General features: G+C 39.2%; 4 protein-coding genes across 4 annotated transcripts; 2 read left to right on the plus strand and 2 right to left on the minus strand.

The window, feature by feature from the left end:
• The first annotated feature begins 449 nt into the window (after positions 1 to 449).
• LOC103871745 lies at positions 450 to 3580 on the plus strand. Its single transcript, XM_009150024.3, has 6 exons — positions 450 to 902; positions 992 to 1187; positions 1261 to 1347; positions 1463 to 1840; positions 2243 to 2366; positions 2535 to 3580. The coding sequence occupies exons 1-6, from the start codon at positions 826 to 828 to the stop codon at positions 3404 to 3406; spliced, it is 1734 nt and encodes a 577-aa protein (XP_009148272.1). The 5' UTR covers positions 450 to 825; the 3' UTR covers positions 3407 to 3580.
• On the minus strand, positions 3557 to 6499 carry LOC103871746 (protein NETWORKED 2B). The gene is made up of 2 exons (XM_009150025.2): positions 6275 to 6499; positions 3557 to 6116 (listed from the first exon to the last, which is right to left on the minus strand). Exons 1-2 carry the CDS (start codon positions 6366 to 6368, stop codon positions 3601 to 3603), a joined length of 2610 nt encoding a protein of 869 aa, XP_009148273.1. The 5' UTR covers positions 6369 to 6499; the 3' UTR covers positions 3557 to 3600.
• A 242-nt stretch (positions 6500 to 6741) lies between these two features.
• Positions 6742 to 13923, minus strand: LOC103871747 (probable ubiquitin-like-specific protease 2B). Its single transcript, XM_009150026.3, has 16 exons — positions 13632 to 13923; positions 13045 to 13421; positions 12870 to 12960; positions 12731 to 12780; positions 12024 to 12218; positions 11832 to 11907; positions 11085 to 11193; positions 10660 to 10716; positions 10186 to 10317; positions 9763 to 9963; positions 9628 to 9683; positions 9456 to 9549; positions 9113 to 9203; positions 8840 to 8959; positions 7915 to 8331; positions 6742 to 7824 (listed from the first exon to the last, which is right to left on the minus strand). The coding sequence occupies exons 1-16, from the start codon at positions 13768 to 13770 to the stop codon at positions 6964 to 6966; spliced, it is 3066 nt and encodes a 1021-aa protein (XP_009148274.1). The 5' UTR covers positions 13771 to 13923; the 3' UTR covers positions 6742 to 6963.
• Positions 13924 to 14038: 115 nt separating this feature from the next.
• On the plus strand, positions 14039 to 15474 carry LOC103871748 (universal stress protein YxiE-like). The gene is made up of 5 exons (XM_009150028.3): positions 14039 to 14300; positions 14398 to 14501; positions 14633 to 14751; positions 14910 to 15004; positions 15170 to 15474. Exons 1-4 carry the CDS (start codon positions 14099 to 14101, stop codon positions 14998 to 15000), a joined length of 516 nt encoding a protein of 171 aa, XP_009148276.1. The 5' UTR covers positions 14039 to 14098; the 3' UTR covers positions 15001 to 15004; positions 15170 to 15474.
• The last annotated feature ends 142 nt before the right edge of the window (positions 15475 to 15616 follow it).

Below are 15616 nucleotides of genomic sequence, written 5' to 3' on the forward strand. Positions count from 1 at the left end.
AGTTTATGTCTTAAAAATAGCACTATAAAGAGAAAGTCACAAAAATGACATTCATTAAAGGGTAAAATATCCTTAATACCCTTAGTTTAAAATTAAATAAACAAACAAAAATAAATAAAAATAAATAAAAATAAAAAAAATAAAAAAGAAATAAATTTTTTTTATAGTTTCAGATTATATGTTTTCAGATTCGAAATTTTTATAAATTTTTTTTTTTTTAATTTTTTTTTTCAAATTTTCTTTTTATATTTAAAAATACTTTTTGAAACTGTTTTTAAAATTTTAAACCATAATTCCAAAAACCCACCCCTTAACTCTAAACCCTAAGGTTTGGATTAATTAACCCAATGGGTATAAGTGTATATTTACCTCTTTAATGAAACCTATTTTTGTGACTTTCAGCTTTGAGTGCTACTTTGTGAACATAAACTTGGTTTAGTGTTATTCTAGTCTTTTTCTCTAAAAAAATATAAACTGATTACTTATTTATTTATTTATGTTAAACAAGGGATAGACTAAATTATAATTAAGACGATAATCCCTTTTCAACTTTCCTAATAGTAAAGATAATAATTAGTGGAATTAGTCCCTCCCTTTAACTCCTTCTTTTCCTCTTCCCAATCAAAAACCTTTGCCACCACACTCGTACGTTCCACGCGCTTCAACACTCGCGACCAATCCTCCTCTTCTCCGATCATCATCTAATCGGTTTCCTTCTCCGATCGCCGTGGGAACGATTCCCAACTCTCTTAGGGTTTTTGGGTGAAATTGATTCCTTTTGTCCTCTCGTTCCAAAAGCGGAAAGATCGTTGTATAACTACGAATATGGTTGAGAGTAGTAGTAGTAACAAGAGAAGGAAGATAACCATTAGCGAAGGCGACATCGCCTCGCTTTTGCAGAGGTAATTAATTAATGTCTCTCTTCCTTCCTCCTTCCTCTTACGTTTTCAAAAAAAAAAAGTGAACTTTTTTTTTTAATTCGGTTTGATAGATATGATGCGAAGACGATACTGAGGCTGTTACAAGAGATGGCCTTTTATTCCGATGTCGAGAAGATGGATTGGAATGAGATGGTGAGGAAGACCACCACTGGGATTACTAATGCTAGGGAGTATCAGATGCTGTGGAGACACCTTTCGTATCGTGATCCTCTTCTCCATGTGGTTGAAGATGATGCTCACCCTCTGGTACTTAATCTCTTCCTTTGTGATTTGGCTCTTTCGTTAGAGTTTGTAAGTGAGTCTTTTGCTTGTGGTGTAGGACGATGATAGTGATATGGAGTGTGAGTTGGAAGCTTCTCCAGAAGTCAGCGTTGAAGCATCAGTGGAGGCTGTTGCACATGTCAAAGTAAGAATGGAACATTAGATTCTATCAAGTCGCGTTCTTTCATTAATGTGTCTTCTTGTCGAATAATCGAGATGCCATGTTTTTGTAATTGCTTCAACCTTATTTTGCATCTCAGGTGATTGCTGCTTCGTATGTGCCAAGGAATTCTGATATACTGGACGAAGCAACATCTGAGGCTCCCTTGACAATAAACATACCGTATGCTCTCCCTGAGGGAACTCAGGAACCATCAGAGTCTCCTTGGTTGTCAAGAGGGATGAATATCACCTTTCCTGTTTGTCTTCAGAAAGTTACGTCTACCGAGGGGATAATAAATGGAAATGTTTCAGCTAGTAGTAGTAGCATGCCTTCACAACGGAAGACAAGGCAGAAATGGTCTGCCGAGGAGGATGCCGACCTGATTGCAGCTGTGAAGCGGTTTGGTGAAGGCAACTGGGCTCATATTGCTAGAGGAGAGTTTAGAGGAAGGAGGACCGCCTCCCAACTCTCTCAGGTTGTGATTTAAACTTATCTATTGTATCCTGTTATGGATGAATGGACCTTCCTTGTTTTAGTTCTTAGAGGTCAGACTACAGGACCACTATGGTAATCACTTTAGAAACATATCTGTTGTCATCTAGTCTGGTATGGATGTGGGGGTCTCTCCCCCCATTTTTCCGGGTTCAAATCCCGGCAACAGTTTCCATTGGATGATGCGTTTATATTCGCTTGGCAATTATAGAAGCTAGCTGCTGAGGCAATGTGTTATGATATTTTTATCCATGTTTACATTTTTGTGGATATAGTCCATGTCAAAAAAAAAACTGATTGTCAAGTTGGAAGATGATATGATGTTTAGCATGTGTTATTCTTTTTACCTTTGTTGATGGTATCAGACTGACTATTTTATTTGCAGAGGTGGCCGCATCTAAGAAGAAGGTATGATACTTCGACCTCTGCTAGCCAATCGCAGATAGCAGTAAACCATGCGTTATCTTTGGCTCTGGGAAATCGACCCCCTTCAAAAAAAGTTGCAGTAGGTAAAAGAAGCTGAAGATTTTTTTTTCCCGCTAGTTCTAGTATCTTATAATATAACGGAAGAGGCTTTAGTTTGGTTAGCACTTGCTCTGATATTGTCTAAGTCAAAAAAGTAGCTTACCGGTTTAACATGGGTGGGGTTTTGTTTTCTTTGTTTTGTACCATCACAGGAACTCAAGGCAGTGGAGGCCGTTCTTCTCAAGGTCAACAACAGTCCAAAGCAGTTGTTGTTCAAACATTGTCTCGGGCAGAAACATCAGGTCCAGCTTCAAAATCTCAAGTTGGTGTTAATAAAACAACGGCAAGGTCCACTTCCAGATCGGATTTAATGGTAACAGCTAATTCAGCAGCTGCTGCAGCATGCATGGGTGTCGTATTGACTGCTCCATCAGCACCAAAGGTCGAAGTATGTGTGCCTCGTCCCACAGGTAGCCTCGTTATGCCAAAGGTTGAGCCAGGAAAGACTGTTGCCGCTTCTAGTATTACTAAAGCGGTTGGACCTGCGAGTACCCGGCCTCTAGCTAATGGAAACTTGAAACCTGTGACGCCTTCACCATCTTCTATCAAACCTCCTCCTCTCGTGGGTTCTCGTTCGGAAGGATTTACAATGTTTTCTGCTTCTACGCAGTTGGCTACTGCATCGAAGATCGTCTCCAATCAGAGAGTTGTTTCAGCCTCTGTACCAGCAACTGTATTACCTCTAAAGCCAACTGCAGAGACTGTCATTTGCAAACCAGATGGTGGACACAAAGAGCAAGCTAGAGGAGATGGAGCAAGCTCAGTGGTTGCCATCCAGTCAAATAAGATGACCTCAACAAACTCGGAGATTAGCAGGGGAAAGCAGGCTGCTACACACACTCAGACTGCAGTTCTCGGTGCTGATAAAACTGCAGTGCCATCCAACAGTGGAGCTGGTTCTGAATCTAAATCAAAATGTGAAGTAAACAACAAGGTCGGTGGTTCGGTAGTCACAGTGAGTAAAGCATGCGGAAAGCCCGCAGAGGTTGCTGCAACTGTGAGAGGAACCGGACAGGGTGTTTAGTTCTTTGACAGAAACATCTTATGCTTTTATTTTTGAATTTTTAGTTTTTATTAGGAGACTTGAAAGAAAGATTTTATGTAAAGTAGGCCTTCCCCAGTACATGGTACTAATTAATAATACAAATCTCATAAACTTCGAATGTTCAAAGTCTTAATACACATTTAGTTTGCAATCCTCAGAATCTGTTGACTTGATTAGGGACTCATTGGGAGCTTCTCAGGTGGGACAAGGTAGCTACATTGTTTGTTCAGTGCTGGAGATGGACTTACACAAGCAAAGATTGATGAAGGCTGCTTCTGTTTATACTTCTTTAACTTGACACCAAACAAGAATGACCTTAGTGGAATCCTGGGCTTTCTAGGTGATGATGATGATGATGAAGTGTTCTTTCTCAGAGATCTTGTAGCTGCTGCATTCGACATCCCAAGACCCTCTTCTAGTTTGCAGACAACTCTCTCCACGTCGATTCTCAGAGTTTGTGCACGCTCAAGCCCACCTTGAAGTTCGTTAGAAACCCTTTTGTTCTCCTGTTTCATGTTGAGTATCTCTCCATGGAACTTTGCAGCCTGGTAACCACTTATCTCTGTATCGTTCACTTTCGTACCACCACCTGATTGAGACGTCATCCTTGAAACTTCATCTTTAATATTGCAAAGTGTTTCATACCTCCCCTCGAGCTCGTCTCTAAGGACAGCACTATTCTCTAGCCAAAGCTGCAGCTCTGTCCGAATCTCTCTGAGGTGTCTATATATAGGCTTTGCCTCTGATGCATTACTACTGAGTTTAGACAGCTCAGCTTCCAGGTCATGAACTGCTGTCTGGTACTTTTGAATCTGGTGAACAGATGTGCTAAACCTCAACCAGAACTCGATGTTCTCCTCTAGCACCGCATCTATCTCTCCACGCACTTTGTCTTCCACAGTTGGAATCTTCTTTCTTGGAGTTTCATCAGTAACTTCAAACTTCACCTTAACCTCCTCTTCCTTTGCTCTTTGTGGTGTTCTCTTCACCTCTCCTCCTTGCTGATGATGTGGTGCCATGGAGATTGAAGAGTTAGAGCTATGAGAAACACTCATACTTTGTGCAGAATCCTTGCCGGGCGTTGCAGGTTTCTGACGTAAGAAATGAAACTCAGAGTCTTCGCAAGAAACAGCATTCTTGAGCTCTCTCAGCTGCAATGCTAGCTCAAAGAAGCCGTCACGGTTCTTCTTCTCAACTTCACTTAACTTTCTCTTTACTTCTCTATAGTCCTTTAACACCGAAGTGTATTCATCTAATAGAACCTTCTCTCTATCCTCCACGCCGTCTTCAGGTAACAGCTGCCTCCAGTTTCTCCTCTCCTCATCTTCTTCTCCTCCCTCTGTGCCGAAACAAGTGCTTTCTGTTTCTGAATCTTTCGTCTCTTCTTTCTCTTCTTGCACAGTCTCTTGAATGGCCTCTTTAATCTCATCTTCACTCTTTATCTCTGTGTCTTCTGAATCCTTAGAAGGCTCTTCTTCCATTTTGACTTCCTGTAACTTTCCGGATAAGTGTTTAGCTGTGCCATTAGCATCAACCAAATGCTTCTGAAGATCATTGTTCTGCTCTTCTACTCTTTGGAAGAGGTCTCTAACTTTACTCAGCTCATCTTCAAGCGCTGTTACTCTTCTCTTCATATCTATGGAATCTGAAACATGACTTGCCTTGTCTTCCTCCACAACACGGATATGTTCATGTAACTCATCAGTGTCTGATCTCAATGTCTTTACCAATGCTGTATGAGATGAAGCTGTTGTCTCCAGAGACACCACTTTCTCCACAAGCTCATCTATCTTCTCTGCAAACTCTACATTAGTCAGATTCTCACTCAACTCAACCTCTCTTGATTCCTTTTTAGATTCTTGACATGTCTTAGTAGCCTCTTGGTTTGTTACCTTAACCATCTCAAACTTGTTCCTCAGTGCTTCAAACCTCTCTGTTGCAGAAACAATCCTCTCCTTCTCAGTTTCTGCATCTTCGGCAAACCGCTTCTGCGTCTCCTCAAGCTTAGCGATCGTCTCTTTACATGAGGTAAGAGCCGTGCTAGCCACCAGCGTCTTGGCTTCACCATCTTCTATCTCCGCGCCAACTCCAAACTCATCTTGTAAACTAACAACCCTCTTCTGCATCTCTGTAACCTCATCTTCCAAACTCCAGTACCTTTCGTAAGCCTGCTCGTAGGAACTCCTCACAAACTCCTTCTCTGTCTGAAGCACCAAGATCCCTTTATGGATTTTATCAATCTCCTCTAGTGCTTCTTCTTTGCTCAATCCTGAACTCACCAGTACACAAGATGATGATGAACTTTTCATATCACCACCGTTTCCTTTTCTCACCATCAGAGATTGGCTCTTGAACTCTTTTTTTGGAATCTCTGGTATGTTAGCTCCACTGGGAATGAGATGAAGAGGCTTAGGTGGCTTCTCATGGTTGTCATCATCGTCATCATCATCGTCGTCGAGAGGAAATGGAACATGTTCAGGAAAAGCGGTGGCGATCATGTGGTTAGCACTTTGAAGCTCTGTGGATAAATGATCATAGCGTTCTGCTAAAGCACGGTATGACCGAAACGCTTCCTCAACGAAATTAACAATCTCAGGCCTCTTGCGGTAATACATCTCGGCCCTTATGGCAAAAGTGTCTCCATCTTCGTTTATGATCTTCAGTGTGTAATGTACTTTCTCCTCCATATCTGTAAAAGTTGAGAATTAAAGAAGCAACACAATTAGTCTTTGTATTCTCCAATATATGATATTAAACGTTATGTAACCATTGTGTTACAAAAAAAAAACGTTATGTAACCAAAGAACATTGTTACGTGAAAACATGACAGGAACATATATAATATACCTTGAAGGTTGTGTTCGAGCCATTTGGATTGTTTGGTACGGATGTGGCTGGCCCACCACCATGAATAAGCATTGCTTGCTGCTCTCTGCAACATCGTTTTCGTTCTAATGATTATTAAGAAGACAATGAGGAAGGCTTCAACATGGTCTACTCTTTTCTTTTCTTTTGTTCTCTCATTTCTTATGTTAAATTCACTTGTTTATATGGCACTGGAGTTTCTTTCTTGTGGGTTTCAACTAGAAAACCTAAATTTGGAAGATAGTATATTGTTTTCTAATGTCGTTTAAAACTGTAGTGATTATATTACTATAAATATACTTTGTCAGTTCAACTGGTTTGTAACTGATGACAAAACTAACACCGATGGTTAGATTGCATTATAGTTATCGACCACGTCGGTGTCCACCAACAATGTCCCTCATGAAACTAATTAAGTTCATATGTTAACCAAAAATGGAGAATTCACATTCGAGTCGGAAGATTACATTTTCATTCAAGATTCGTTACATACGTCTATTTTATATAAATATGTTAACGTTACTCGATATAACTTGAAAAAAAAACCGAAGAAAGACATTTTTGTTTCCTAAAACGATATAAACATTTCCCAAAACAACTTGAGTTAATGATAAATCCTCCAAAGTCTAACCTTCAAAGACCCTAAAGACAAGTTATACATATCACAGTCACTATTCCTCCATCTCCTCAGCTTCGTCTGTGGAAGATAGCCTTGGCCGTTTCGCAGCTCGCTTCTCATCTTCTTCCTCCACTGGCTCTTCCTCCTTCTGATCACAGTCATCCCCAACATCTTCACTCGCCTTGACCTCAGTTCCAAGATCTTCAATCGGCTTCTCCTCAATTCCAAGATCTTTTTCACTCATCTTTTCATTAACTTCAAGTTCTTCACTCGCCTTGTCCTCAGTTCCAAGATGTTCAATCGTCTTGTCCCCAATTCCACGATCATCATTCGACTTGTCCACTATCCCAAGATCATCACTCGGCTTGTCCTCAGTTCCAAGATCATCACTCATCTTTTCCCCAATTCTAAGAGCATCACTCGACTTGTCCTTAGTTTCAAGATCTTCATTCGTTTTGAGCTCTATTCCGATATCACCACTCGTCTTGTCCCCAATTCCAAGATCTTCATTCTCCAATTGCTTCAGCTCGTCTCTGTCATCTTGACTCGACACAACCACAAGCTCGTCCTGAGTAGATGCGAGCTCTTCATTCTCGGTGGTGTGGTCAGTGCTAGGACCCAGGGCTACAGAAAATAAAGAGACCGCCTCTCTTGGTGGACTCTCATCGGTTTCTTCTTCATAAAAGTTTTCCACTGGGATTGGGAAGTCCTCAATGATACAAATATCTTCCGAGTCACTAGAACTACTTTTTGAGGTTTCAGATAACGAATCAGCTTCACTTTCCTTCTGCACCGGCATCATACTTAGGTTCCAGGAAGATTCTCTCGGAGGTGCAGTTCCAGTGATGCGTTGAAAGTTGCTCTCTCCAGAGTTCAGACACATAAACTGTTCACCAGTCTCCATATCTACTTGCTGCCCAAAACAGAGGCAAATAAGAAAATTAAAATTTGTTGTCAGATAATCAGGAGATTTGATCATTAGCTTGCTGAAATCTTGTAGTACCTCTGATGCCAATGAGCTGTTACCCAGATGATAAAATGAAGATGGTTCCTCGAATGTTTGTTGTAGTTGTCCAAGTAATGATCCTGTGTTGTTGGCTCCTGAATCGAATAAATCCCTCAGAACCATACCGGAATCATTAACAGCTTGCATGTTCTTCATGGAAGATCTTTCAAGCAAAGTCATTTCAATTCCTTGATCGTCTTGCAACTGTGTCATACTCCCGTTACAGTCTACACCCCCTCTCCCAGAGAGAACCTCGATTCCCGCGTTGTTATTAAGGGCCACTGGACTTTCGCACGACTGGTTCTGTTCACTATTAACTTCCCGTGAACGGTTTTCAAGGAGTTCGAAGATTAACTTCTCAATTAGAGTACGCTTCAATGAGGCCTCGGCAGGAGGGAACCAGTTCAAATAGAGCTGGAAACCAGAAAAAAAAATTATCAGCAGATCAAGAGACTGAAGAATACAGAGCCAGCTGCTCTTATTTCAACTGCATTTAAAAACTATATGTTTCGACTCTTGGGATCCAATTCATGATATCAGGAAGCAAGCAGAAGAGTCTATCCTAATAACTGGGCTGCAAATAGACAACTACACAGAAAAATCAGATAACACAACTGGCCAACATAATTTCAGAGTAACCAATAGCAAGAAAGCTGATTATTCGTACATGCATCTGTGAAATGATCGCGGGTGAAAAGATTCAGTTTGGCAAAGCTTATTATTCAACAGTGACAAAATGAAAAACTATAACCAAAGGTATGAAGTAGAACTGATCTGTTCATGCACTCAACATCATATTATAAGAAAACTGGAACTCTTGGGGGCTTGTAACATATATCACTAAAGCCCCGCAGCAAGTATTTACCCTTCTATGACCTATAGTAATATACATGAGAGGTAAGAAATTAGAGAATAGACTTACAAAGTTGGAAGCATTATATATCTTGAAAGGACTAAAATTCTTGGGAGCTTCAGCAAGAAATAGCTCCAGATAGTGCAGCAGAAAGAGGCCACAGTCATATGAGTTTTCTTGCTGTGGCAGCTGAAATAGAAAGAGCAAATCAGAAATCACATAAACTATCATTAACAGCTGCATAAATATATATATATAAAGAGCAGAAAAATAGGTTACGCAAGAGAGAAAGTCCGTATAAAAGGGCCTAGAGGAAAAAGAATTAAAGACTAGAGGCCAGACCTCAAGTGAAACAAAACGCAAATCCATGAATCTGGAAGAAATATCATCTGATGTCTCCTTATGCCTCTCCTTCCATTCCTCGCACAAGTAACTAAAATCAGCAAAATGTTGTTATTAGCAACTTGCACTACCCAGCTTAAAACTTGAGCATTAATACAGTTCCACACATAATTCAAAAGTAACAGAGCATGGAGCTACAGCATTTTCTTCAACGTTTAAGGCAAAGAGAGTATCAGGAAAATATATTATCATCTCGTCGGGCAAGTGAGAAACGTAAATAGATAACGTATATGCAATGCTTAGATGACAAAACTGAAATATGGCTGTGAGACAGCTAACATACCTTTGGACTAGATTCTTAAGCCCTGCATGACTCCCTTTTATAGAATCCATATGTAATATGCATGGTACTTTTGTGGAGTCATCGAAGTCTAAGTCTGCAAAATATACAACATATAATATAATAAAGTGAATGATCATGACTTTGTAATAAATAGAGTATCATGTGAAATTACCTGTACAGTTAGCCACTTCACCAGGATGACATATGATTATCAAACTCCAGTGAAGACTGTCATTAGCATTTAACAGTGTCAGATTTGAACCGAGTACAAATCTAACATAATAGAAGGTCCATAAATTTTTCATACTTGAAGTTCACCGGCACAAAAATGTAGTCCTTCCCAAACATGTCCACCTTCCTTGTCCATTTCCGAACACGTAGAAAAGCAGCCTTTCCATCAGCTATGCTCGATGGATCTTTGTCGAGATCAGCAAGTTTACGGAAGAAAAAGCTGTTGAAGAAATGGAGTCTCTGTCTTTCCTCCGCTTGAATTTGATTCTTCAAATAACTGTGAATAATTGAAGAATACACAAAACGGTAGATGTGATTTGTTAATATCCAAGTTAAACAAGGTTAGCATCACAAGAAAATTTCAATATGACTACAAGAACTGCATAAGTGAAATTGTGAATTATGCTGAGACCATCAACCAAGTAAGAGATACTACAACGTATGGCAGAGTCTATACTATGTCAACATTCCATCAGAGAAATTAAGTTTAAGGACTTACTTAATATAGAAGTCAATGATTGTGTCATTTACAAATGTCTCTGGCTGCAAGAGCTCAACATCCCTTTTGCAAATGGAAACAGCATCTGGATCTCCCTTTGGATAGATAACTTCCTCAAATGGTTCATCAAAGCTGAAATGACAGTATAAAACTCGCAACTCAATATGAAATGTCTCATCTGTCACTCATTTCTTTGGCATTACTATTCGGATCCTTAAACTGCCCCATTACTTTTATTCACAAACTTGCAGATTACTAAAACTAAGTCTCAATCCTTCTAAGAAAAAACATATATTGCTAAAACGAAGTCTGCTCAAGATGAAATGACAGGAATATATATTTTCAGTAATCTACTTTAGAGAGTCATAGAATATAAGTCCTGAGGTACTTAGGAAATTTGTACCGCAAAAGCAGAAGAGAAGACAACATCTGATTTCAAAAGGACACAAGTATAGGTCCTAATAATACTCTTACCGTGGAAAATAACGCTTCTGTTGATGCAAGTTTTCCCCTGATACTTCCACCTCATCACTAAAATAAAGAAACAGTTATGGGATGATTTGGAACAATAAGTCACAAAAAGTGCTCAGTGTGTAACTAAAACCAAATATGAGCCAAGTGCCCCTCTTCTATTATTTGGTCCAGTTTTCCCTCAGTGAGCCTGAAGTATTTTCTTTTATATGCACTTTGCTTTTGACTAAAGGTTTTGTTTACTTTAAACTTAACAGACTTGAGTCTACCTTCGTGACTAGATTGAACTAAGAGTTTAAAATTTCTCCGAGCTCAATAATTCAGTAAATAATCTTTCTCATCATCAGAGCATGCAATGAATTTTTCGGAATCTAAGTGGGCAGAAAAATGTGTTTTCCAATTATAGTTCCCTAATTTTAGAAGCTTACTCGAGGTCAGCACTCCATACAGCCGGGTATTTCACATGCAACGAGTTGATTTGTCGTTGTTTCTCAGGCCAATTGTGTTCTTTAACTGCAAACTTTAACTCCTCAATATCTGGAAACCATAAGAAGCAATATAAGAAGTTAGAAGAGGAATCCCCTATGGTTGAAAAGAGCTGGGGTTTAGAAAGCCACTACACATTTTTTTGGCTGAGATAAAAATTAAATAAACATTTCTCTTATGACTCTTGGTTATCATAAACAAGAACATACAGGACGCGGGTCTACATCCACTCACAGTTCGACAGATAAAATTATATTGGCTCAGTTTGAAGAACTGCATGTAATATCTCACTAAATTATCAGATTGAAGAATTGCATGTAATACCTATTTCTGCTAAATAGAACCAACATCAAACTGAATGCATGAAATAGTAGTATCATATTTATAGTTCTTTCCCAATGTACGATTATATAACCTTTCTAAATTCTTTAAAGGCTCAACCCAGACCATATGCATCGAGAAATAAGAGGCCTTGGCGAAAAAGATTCAGTAACATGTGACAAAGAAATTTTTTGAGTTAGACACCATATAGAACTTCAATGACTCCACTAAATTTCAAATAATATACAGAATCCGGTGCCTAAAATGACTAGACATTAAATTGTATTGGCATGGTTACAACAAGATAACTTAATGCAGGAAAGGTTTTGTGATAAGCTGTATGGCGTATATAAAATAACTTAAAATACCTGTGGTCTGTTGCATATCTTCCTGGCATTTTTCATCCTTTAATAGAACTCGAATTCTGAGAATGATCAGTCCAACCTATTATAATGACCAGTAAAAATTGTAAATTTGATAGACGTTCATAAATTCAAAATAGAAAATGAGCCCATAAAGTATCCTCCAATCTGGAAGCACAACATAAATGAGAAACTTACATTTTGGTACCAATTGTACTGAATACTAACTATGTCTTCAACTCCAAATTCACATTTTGGCCCGTCTTCATTATTTTCAAGGTAACTCTTTATTTTGATGCCATTGCATGAAAAGATTACCAGAGATGCAGCACAAGGCATATCCTTAAGTACAACATACTCTGGAATCATGATAACAGTCGTGCTTCTGTCGATCTGCAAAATGGAAAGCGTCACTTGACAATCTGTAAATCTTACTTTGAACATTCAAGCTCTATTAAAAATATCCTTAATTAATAAAAAATATAACGAGATGTATAATCTATCAACCAGCCCCATCAGAAACGTTGCAAAAAAAAAACCATATTGCAGATCGTATTATAATCGTTGGCATGAAATATTTGAAGCTCATAAACAATAAAGTGCAAAATATTTTAAAAACTGAACTAAAGAAAGGTCAGATATAAACAACAATCTGAATTATGAACGAACAAAGATGCAAAAATCATGAACCATGCATAAAAAGATTCTTAATTTGGCTGAAGAAAAACGCAGTAAAACAAGTAAAACAAGTAAAACTCAATCACACAAAAAAAAAAGATAGCACAAAGTAGTATCATGTCATATAGGGGTTGAACGAAGCAAAATAATCAATTTTATCTTTCTGCAACCACAGAAGATGGACTTAAGGCTTTAAAACTCTGGTCAAGAAAGAAGAAACTCATTACCTTTTCAATATCATCCAAGCAACGTTCAGCCACCCAATCTTCCAGCGCATCTAACAAACGAAATCAGTATCCAGTTAGACGTAGGAGGACATCAAAGCATACATATAAGGAAATACAACGAAAAGCCTGTAACAGGTACCTTCATCACCTTCCGAATCAGAAGCGTCACTCAATGCGGATCGATCACTCAAGCTTTCATCAATAGCTGACATCATATCAGTTTGCTCCTCCTGCAAATGTGAATAGATTTAAAAAACAATCTAAAAGTTCTGAAGGCTCTCTCGCATACAAAAAAAAAATAGATTTACACATACACTGGACGAAGAATCCGAAAGGGGCGAGTCAATCTGGGGTTGACTATATGCCGAAGTTTCGGCGTAGAAACTTTTTGCGCTTGGCTGGCAAGAGAAGCTTCCCAGTCCATGATCTACATCTGTTTCTTTAACATGGTCTTCAGTATTCAAACCAAACATCAATCCATGATTATCATCATGATCTACATCTACTTCTTTCGCACGGTCATCGTTACTCAAACCAAACGCCAATCCAGGATTAACATGATCTGCATCTCTAGTTGACTCCTCAGCTTCTGTTGCTAAAGCAGGAGCATCTTCACAGTGACCATCGACTATAGCAGTAGCAGCCTCTGCGCAGCTTGCGTCTTCTTTCTGAGCAGATTTGTCTTGGCAAACTGATAGCAATTAACCATGTTCATAAGCATTCACATACTGCTTACCAAAAAATTGTACACTAGACTGTTAAAATAGTTTAAATCATTCTCAGATTAGTTCAGCTGGGAAAATCTCAAATGTTCCTAAGTATATTCTCGAAATTGAAAACTAGGGAGAGAACATCTACATCACCGTGTGAAGTTTACGGAAGAAGGAGAGGATCGACTTACCGCTTTGGACTCGTTGGCGTTGAAGAACCGGAGAAATGGAGGAGCTAGGGTTTGTGAATTTTTCCAACAGCTTTCCAGAAGCGGACTCGGCGAGCTCGTCCTCTTCGTTGAAATCGAAAACGTCAAGGCTTTTCTTCATCGCCGGGGGGAAACAGATAGTCCAAGCCGGAGATCGGAGATTTGCGATCGGAAATCGAAAGGTCGAGTGAGAGAGAGAGAGAGAGAGAGAGAGAGAAACGCCAAAACGAAACAAGTCAAACAACGAATGCTACCGCGTCTGTACTCCACGCGCGTATGTAACTTTACAATTTTTATACAGCTTACGAAATGACATAAATACCCCTATGTCTTCGCCTTTAAATTTATAAAGAAAGTGGAGACGTGGACGACATCATTTGAAACATACAAACTTGAAACTCAGTCTAGCAACAGAGAAGAGAAGAGAGATTTGAGTTTTTGAAGAAGTCATGGATACGTCGGGAAGTTTGACTTGCGTTGTCGTTGCGGTAGATGGAAGCGAGGTGAGCATGGAGGCTCTGAGGTGGGCACTGGACAACCTCAAGCTCTCATCGTCTTCTTCCGAGTCATCATTCGTTGTACTACATGTGCAGCCTTCACCTTCTGTAGCCGCTGGAGTTAGCCCCGGCACTATACCTTTCGGTGGTCCCAGTTGAGTCTTGTTACTAATAATATACTTTGCGACTGTATGATATGATCTTTATATTGTGTTTGTTGAGTTGACTATTGAAATAACATTGCGATGAAGGTGGTCTAGAGGTTCCTGCTTTCACCGCTGCCATCGAACAACATCACAAACGGATCACAGAGACCATCATGGATCATGCTCGTCTGATTTTTGCAGATAGATCGGTGAGTACATGTGACATATACTTGATATCCATTAGAGATTAGTTAGAATATGGAGACATTACTTGTGTGTGGTCTATTTAAGTTTATTGATTTGATGAGAAACGTTGTGATGATGATTTACTAACTCTCAGGTGAATGTGAAAACGCAAGTGGTGGTTGGGGATCCAAAGTATAAGATATGCGAGACTGTTGAGAGTTTGCACGCTGATCTGCTTGTCATTGGTTCTCGGGCTCATGGCCGCATTAAGAGGTACCAATCTCTTCTTCCACACACAGTAGTAGTATCTTGCCTTTGCGTTGCTGAATGACTTGTCCCTTACTGACTTCTGACTGTTGATTCTCAACTCACGGTCCGTAACATCTTTGCCAGTGTTGAATTCAGTATTTGTTTTTGTTTCTTTCCAACAGGATGTTTTTGGGAAGTGTAAGCAACTACTGCAGCAACCATGTGCACTGCCCTGTTGTTATAATTAAACCCAAGGGGGATTCTTCTGAATAATCAGGTATGCAAGTTTTACCTTTGACAGTTCACACCTTCGTGATTGTCATCAGTCTTATTAATCCACATTCTCTTAATAGTATTTTCCTTAAAACCTTTATATCTCTAGCTGTTTATCAATGTTAGTGTCCGTCTAACCGAGTTATCCAATCATCTCTTCGCTTCTCAGGAGATATGTACATTTGCAAAAGGGATATCAAATCCATCTGTGTGAGTTTGTGAACTATGTGAAGCTATAGAAGCAGAAAAGCAAAGAATCCACCTTCTTACTTCTCAAAGCATTGGTGTGAATGTAAAAATTAATAAGAGCTATAGAAACATTGGTTGGCTCAGTCTCAGACTCAGTATATGTGCTGTGCTGTACTCATATTCATCGTTTGTTTATTTTTTTAAATATGGTGATGATTTAATTATGTGAACTGTATAGTATGAAGAACAGTTACAGAGCTAACTGTTTGAACCGAATCACATGATTTTGTGGCATTGGATAATAATCATGGAAAAGAAACTGAGAAGTTTTGTAGCCGGAGTCTTATGTCAACGACAGGCTTCTATTGTCATTGTTTGTAGACTTTATTCCTATACAAAACCGAGAAGCTTCCACGCAGCAAGAGTG

This window comes from Brassica rapa, chromosome A06 (assembly GCF_000309985.2).
Source record: "Brassica rapa cultivar Chiifu-401-42 chromosome A06, CAAS_Brap_v3.01, whole genome shotgun sequence".
NCBI classification, from domain to species: Eukaryota; Viridiplantae; Streptophyta; class Magnoliopsida; order Brassicales; family Brassicaceae; genus Brassica; species Brassica rapa.

Bases quoted from the DNA above. Each gene is read 5' to 3' on its own strand.
- LOC103871747 (XM_009150026.3), bottom strand. From the start codon at position 13,770: ATGAAGAAAAGCCTTGACGTTTTCGATTTCAACGAAGAGGACGAGCTC. The intron at 10,318-10,659 runs GTAAGAGTATTA...CTGTCATTTCAG, and splicing joins CAGAAGCGTTATTTTCCACG to CTTTGATGAACCATTTGAGG. The intron at 8,960-9,112 runs GTCTGGCCTCTA...TTTCTATTTCAG, and splicing joins TGCGTTTTGTTTCACTTGAG to CTGCCACAGCAAGAAAACTC.
- LOC103871745 (XM_009150024.3), top strand. From the start codon at position 826: ATGGTTGAGAGTAGTAGTAGTAACAAGAGAAGGAAGATAACCATTAGC. The intron at 1,188-1,260 runs GTACTTAATCTC...CTTGTGGTGTAG, and splicing joins AAGATGATGCTCACCCTCTG to GACGATGATAGTGATATGGA. The intron at 2,367-2,534 runs GTAAAAGAAGCT...GTACCATCACAG, and splicing joins TTCAAAAAAAGTTGCAGTAG to GAACTCAAGGCAGTGGAGGC.
- LOC103871746 (XM_009150025.2), bottom strand. From the start codon at position 6,368: ATGTTGCAGAGAGCAGCAAGCAATGCTTATTCATGGTGGTGGGCCAGC. The intron at 6,117-6,274 runs GTATATTATATA...CAACTTTTACAG, and splicing joins GCTCGAACACAACCTTCAAG to ATATGGAGGAGAAAGTACAT.
- LOC103871748 (XM_009150028.3), top strand. From the start codon at position 14,099: ATGGATACGTCGGGAAGTTTGACTTGCGTTGTCGTTGCGGTAGATGGA. The intron at 14,301-14,397 runs GTTGAGTCTTGT...ATTGCGATGAAG, and splicing joins TATACCTTTCGGTGGTCCCA to GTGGTCTAGAGGTTCCTGCT. The intron at 14,502-14,632 runs GTGAGTACATGT...ACTAACTCTCAG, and splicing joins TGATTTTTGCAGATAGATCG to GTGAATGTGAAAACGCAAGT.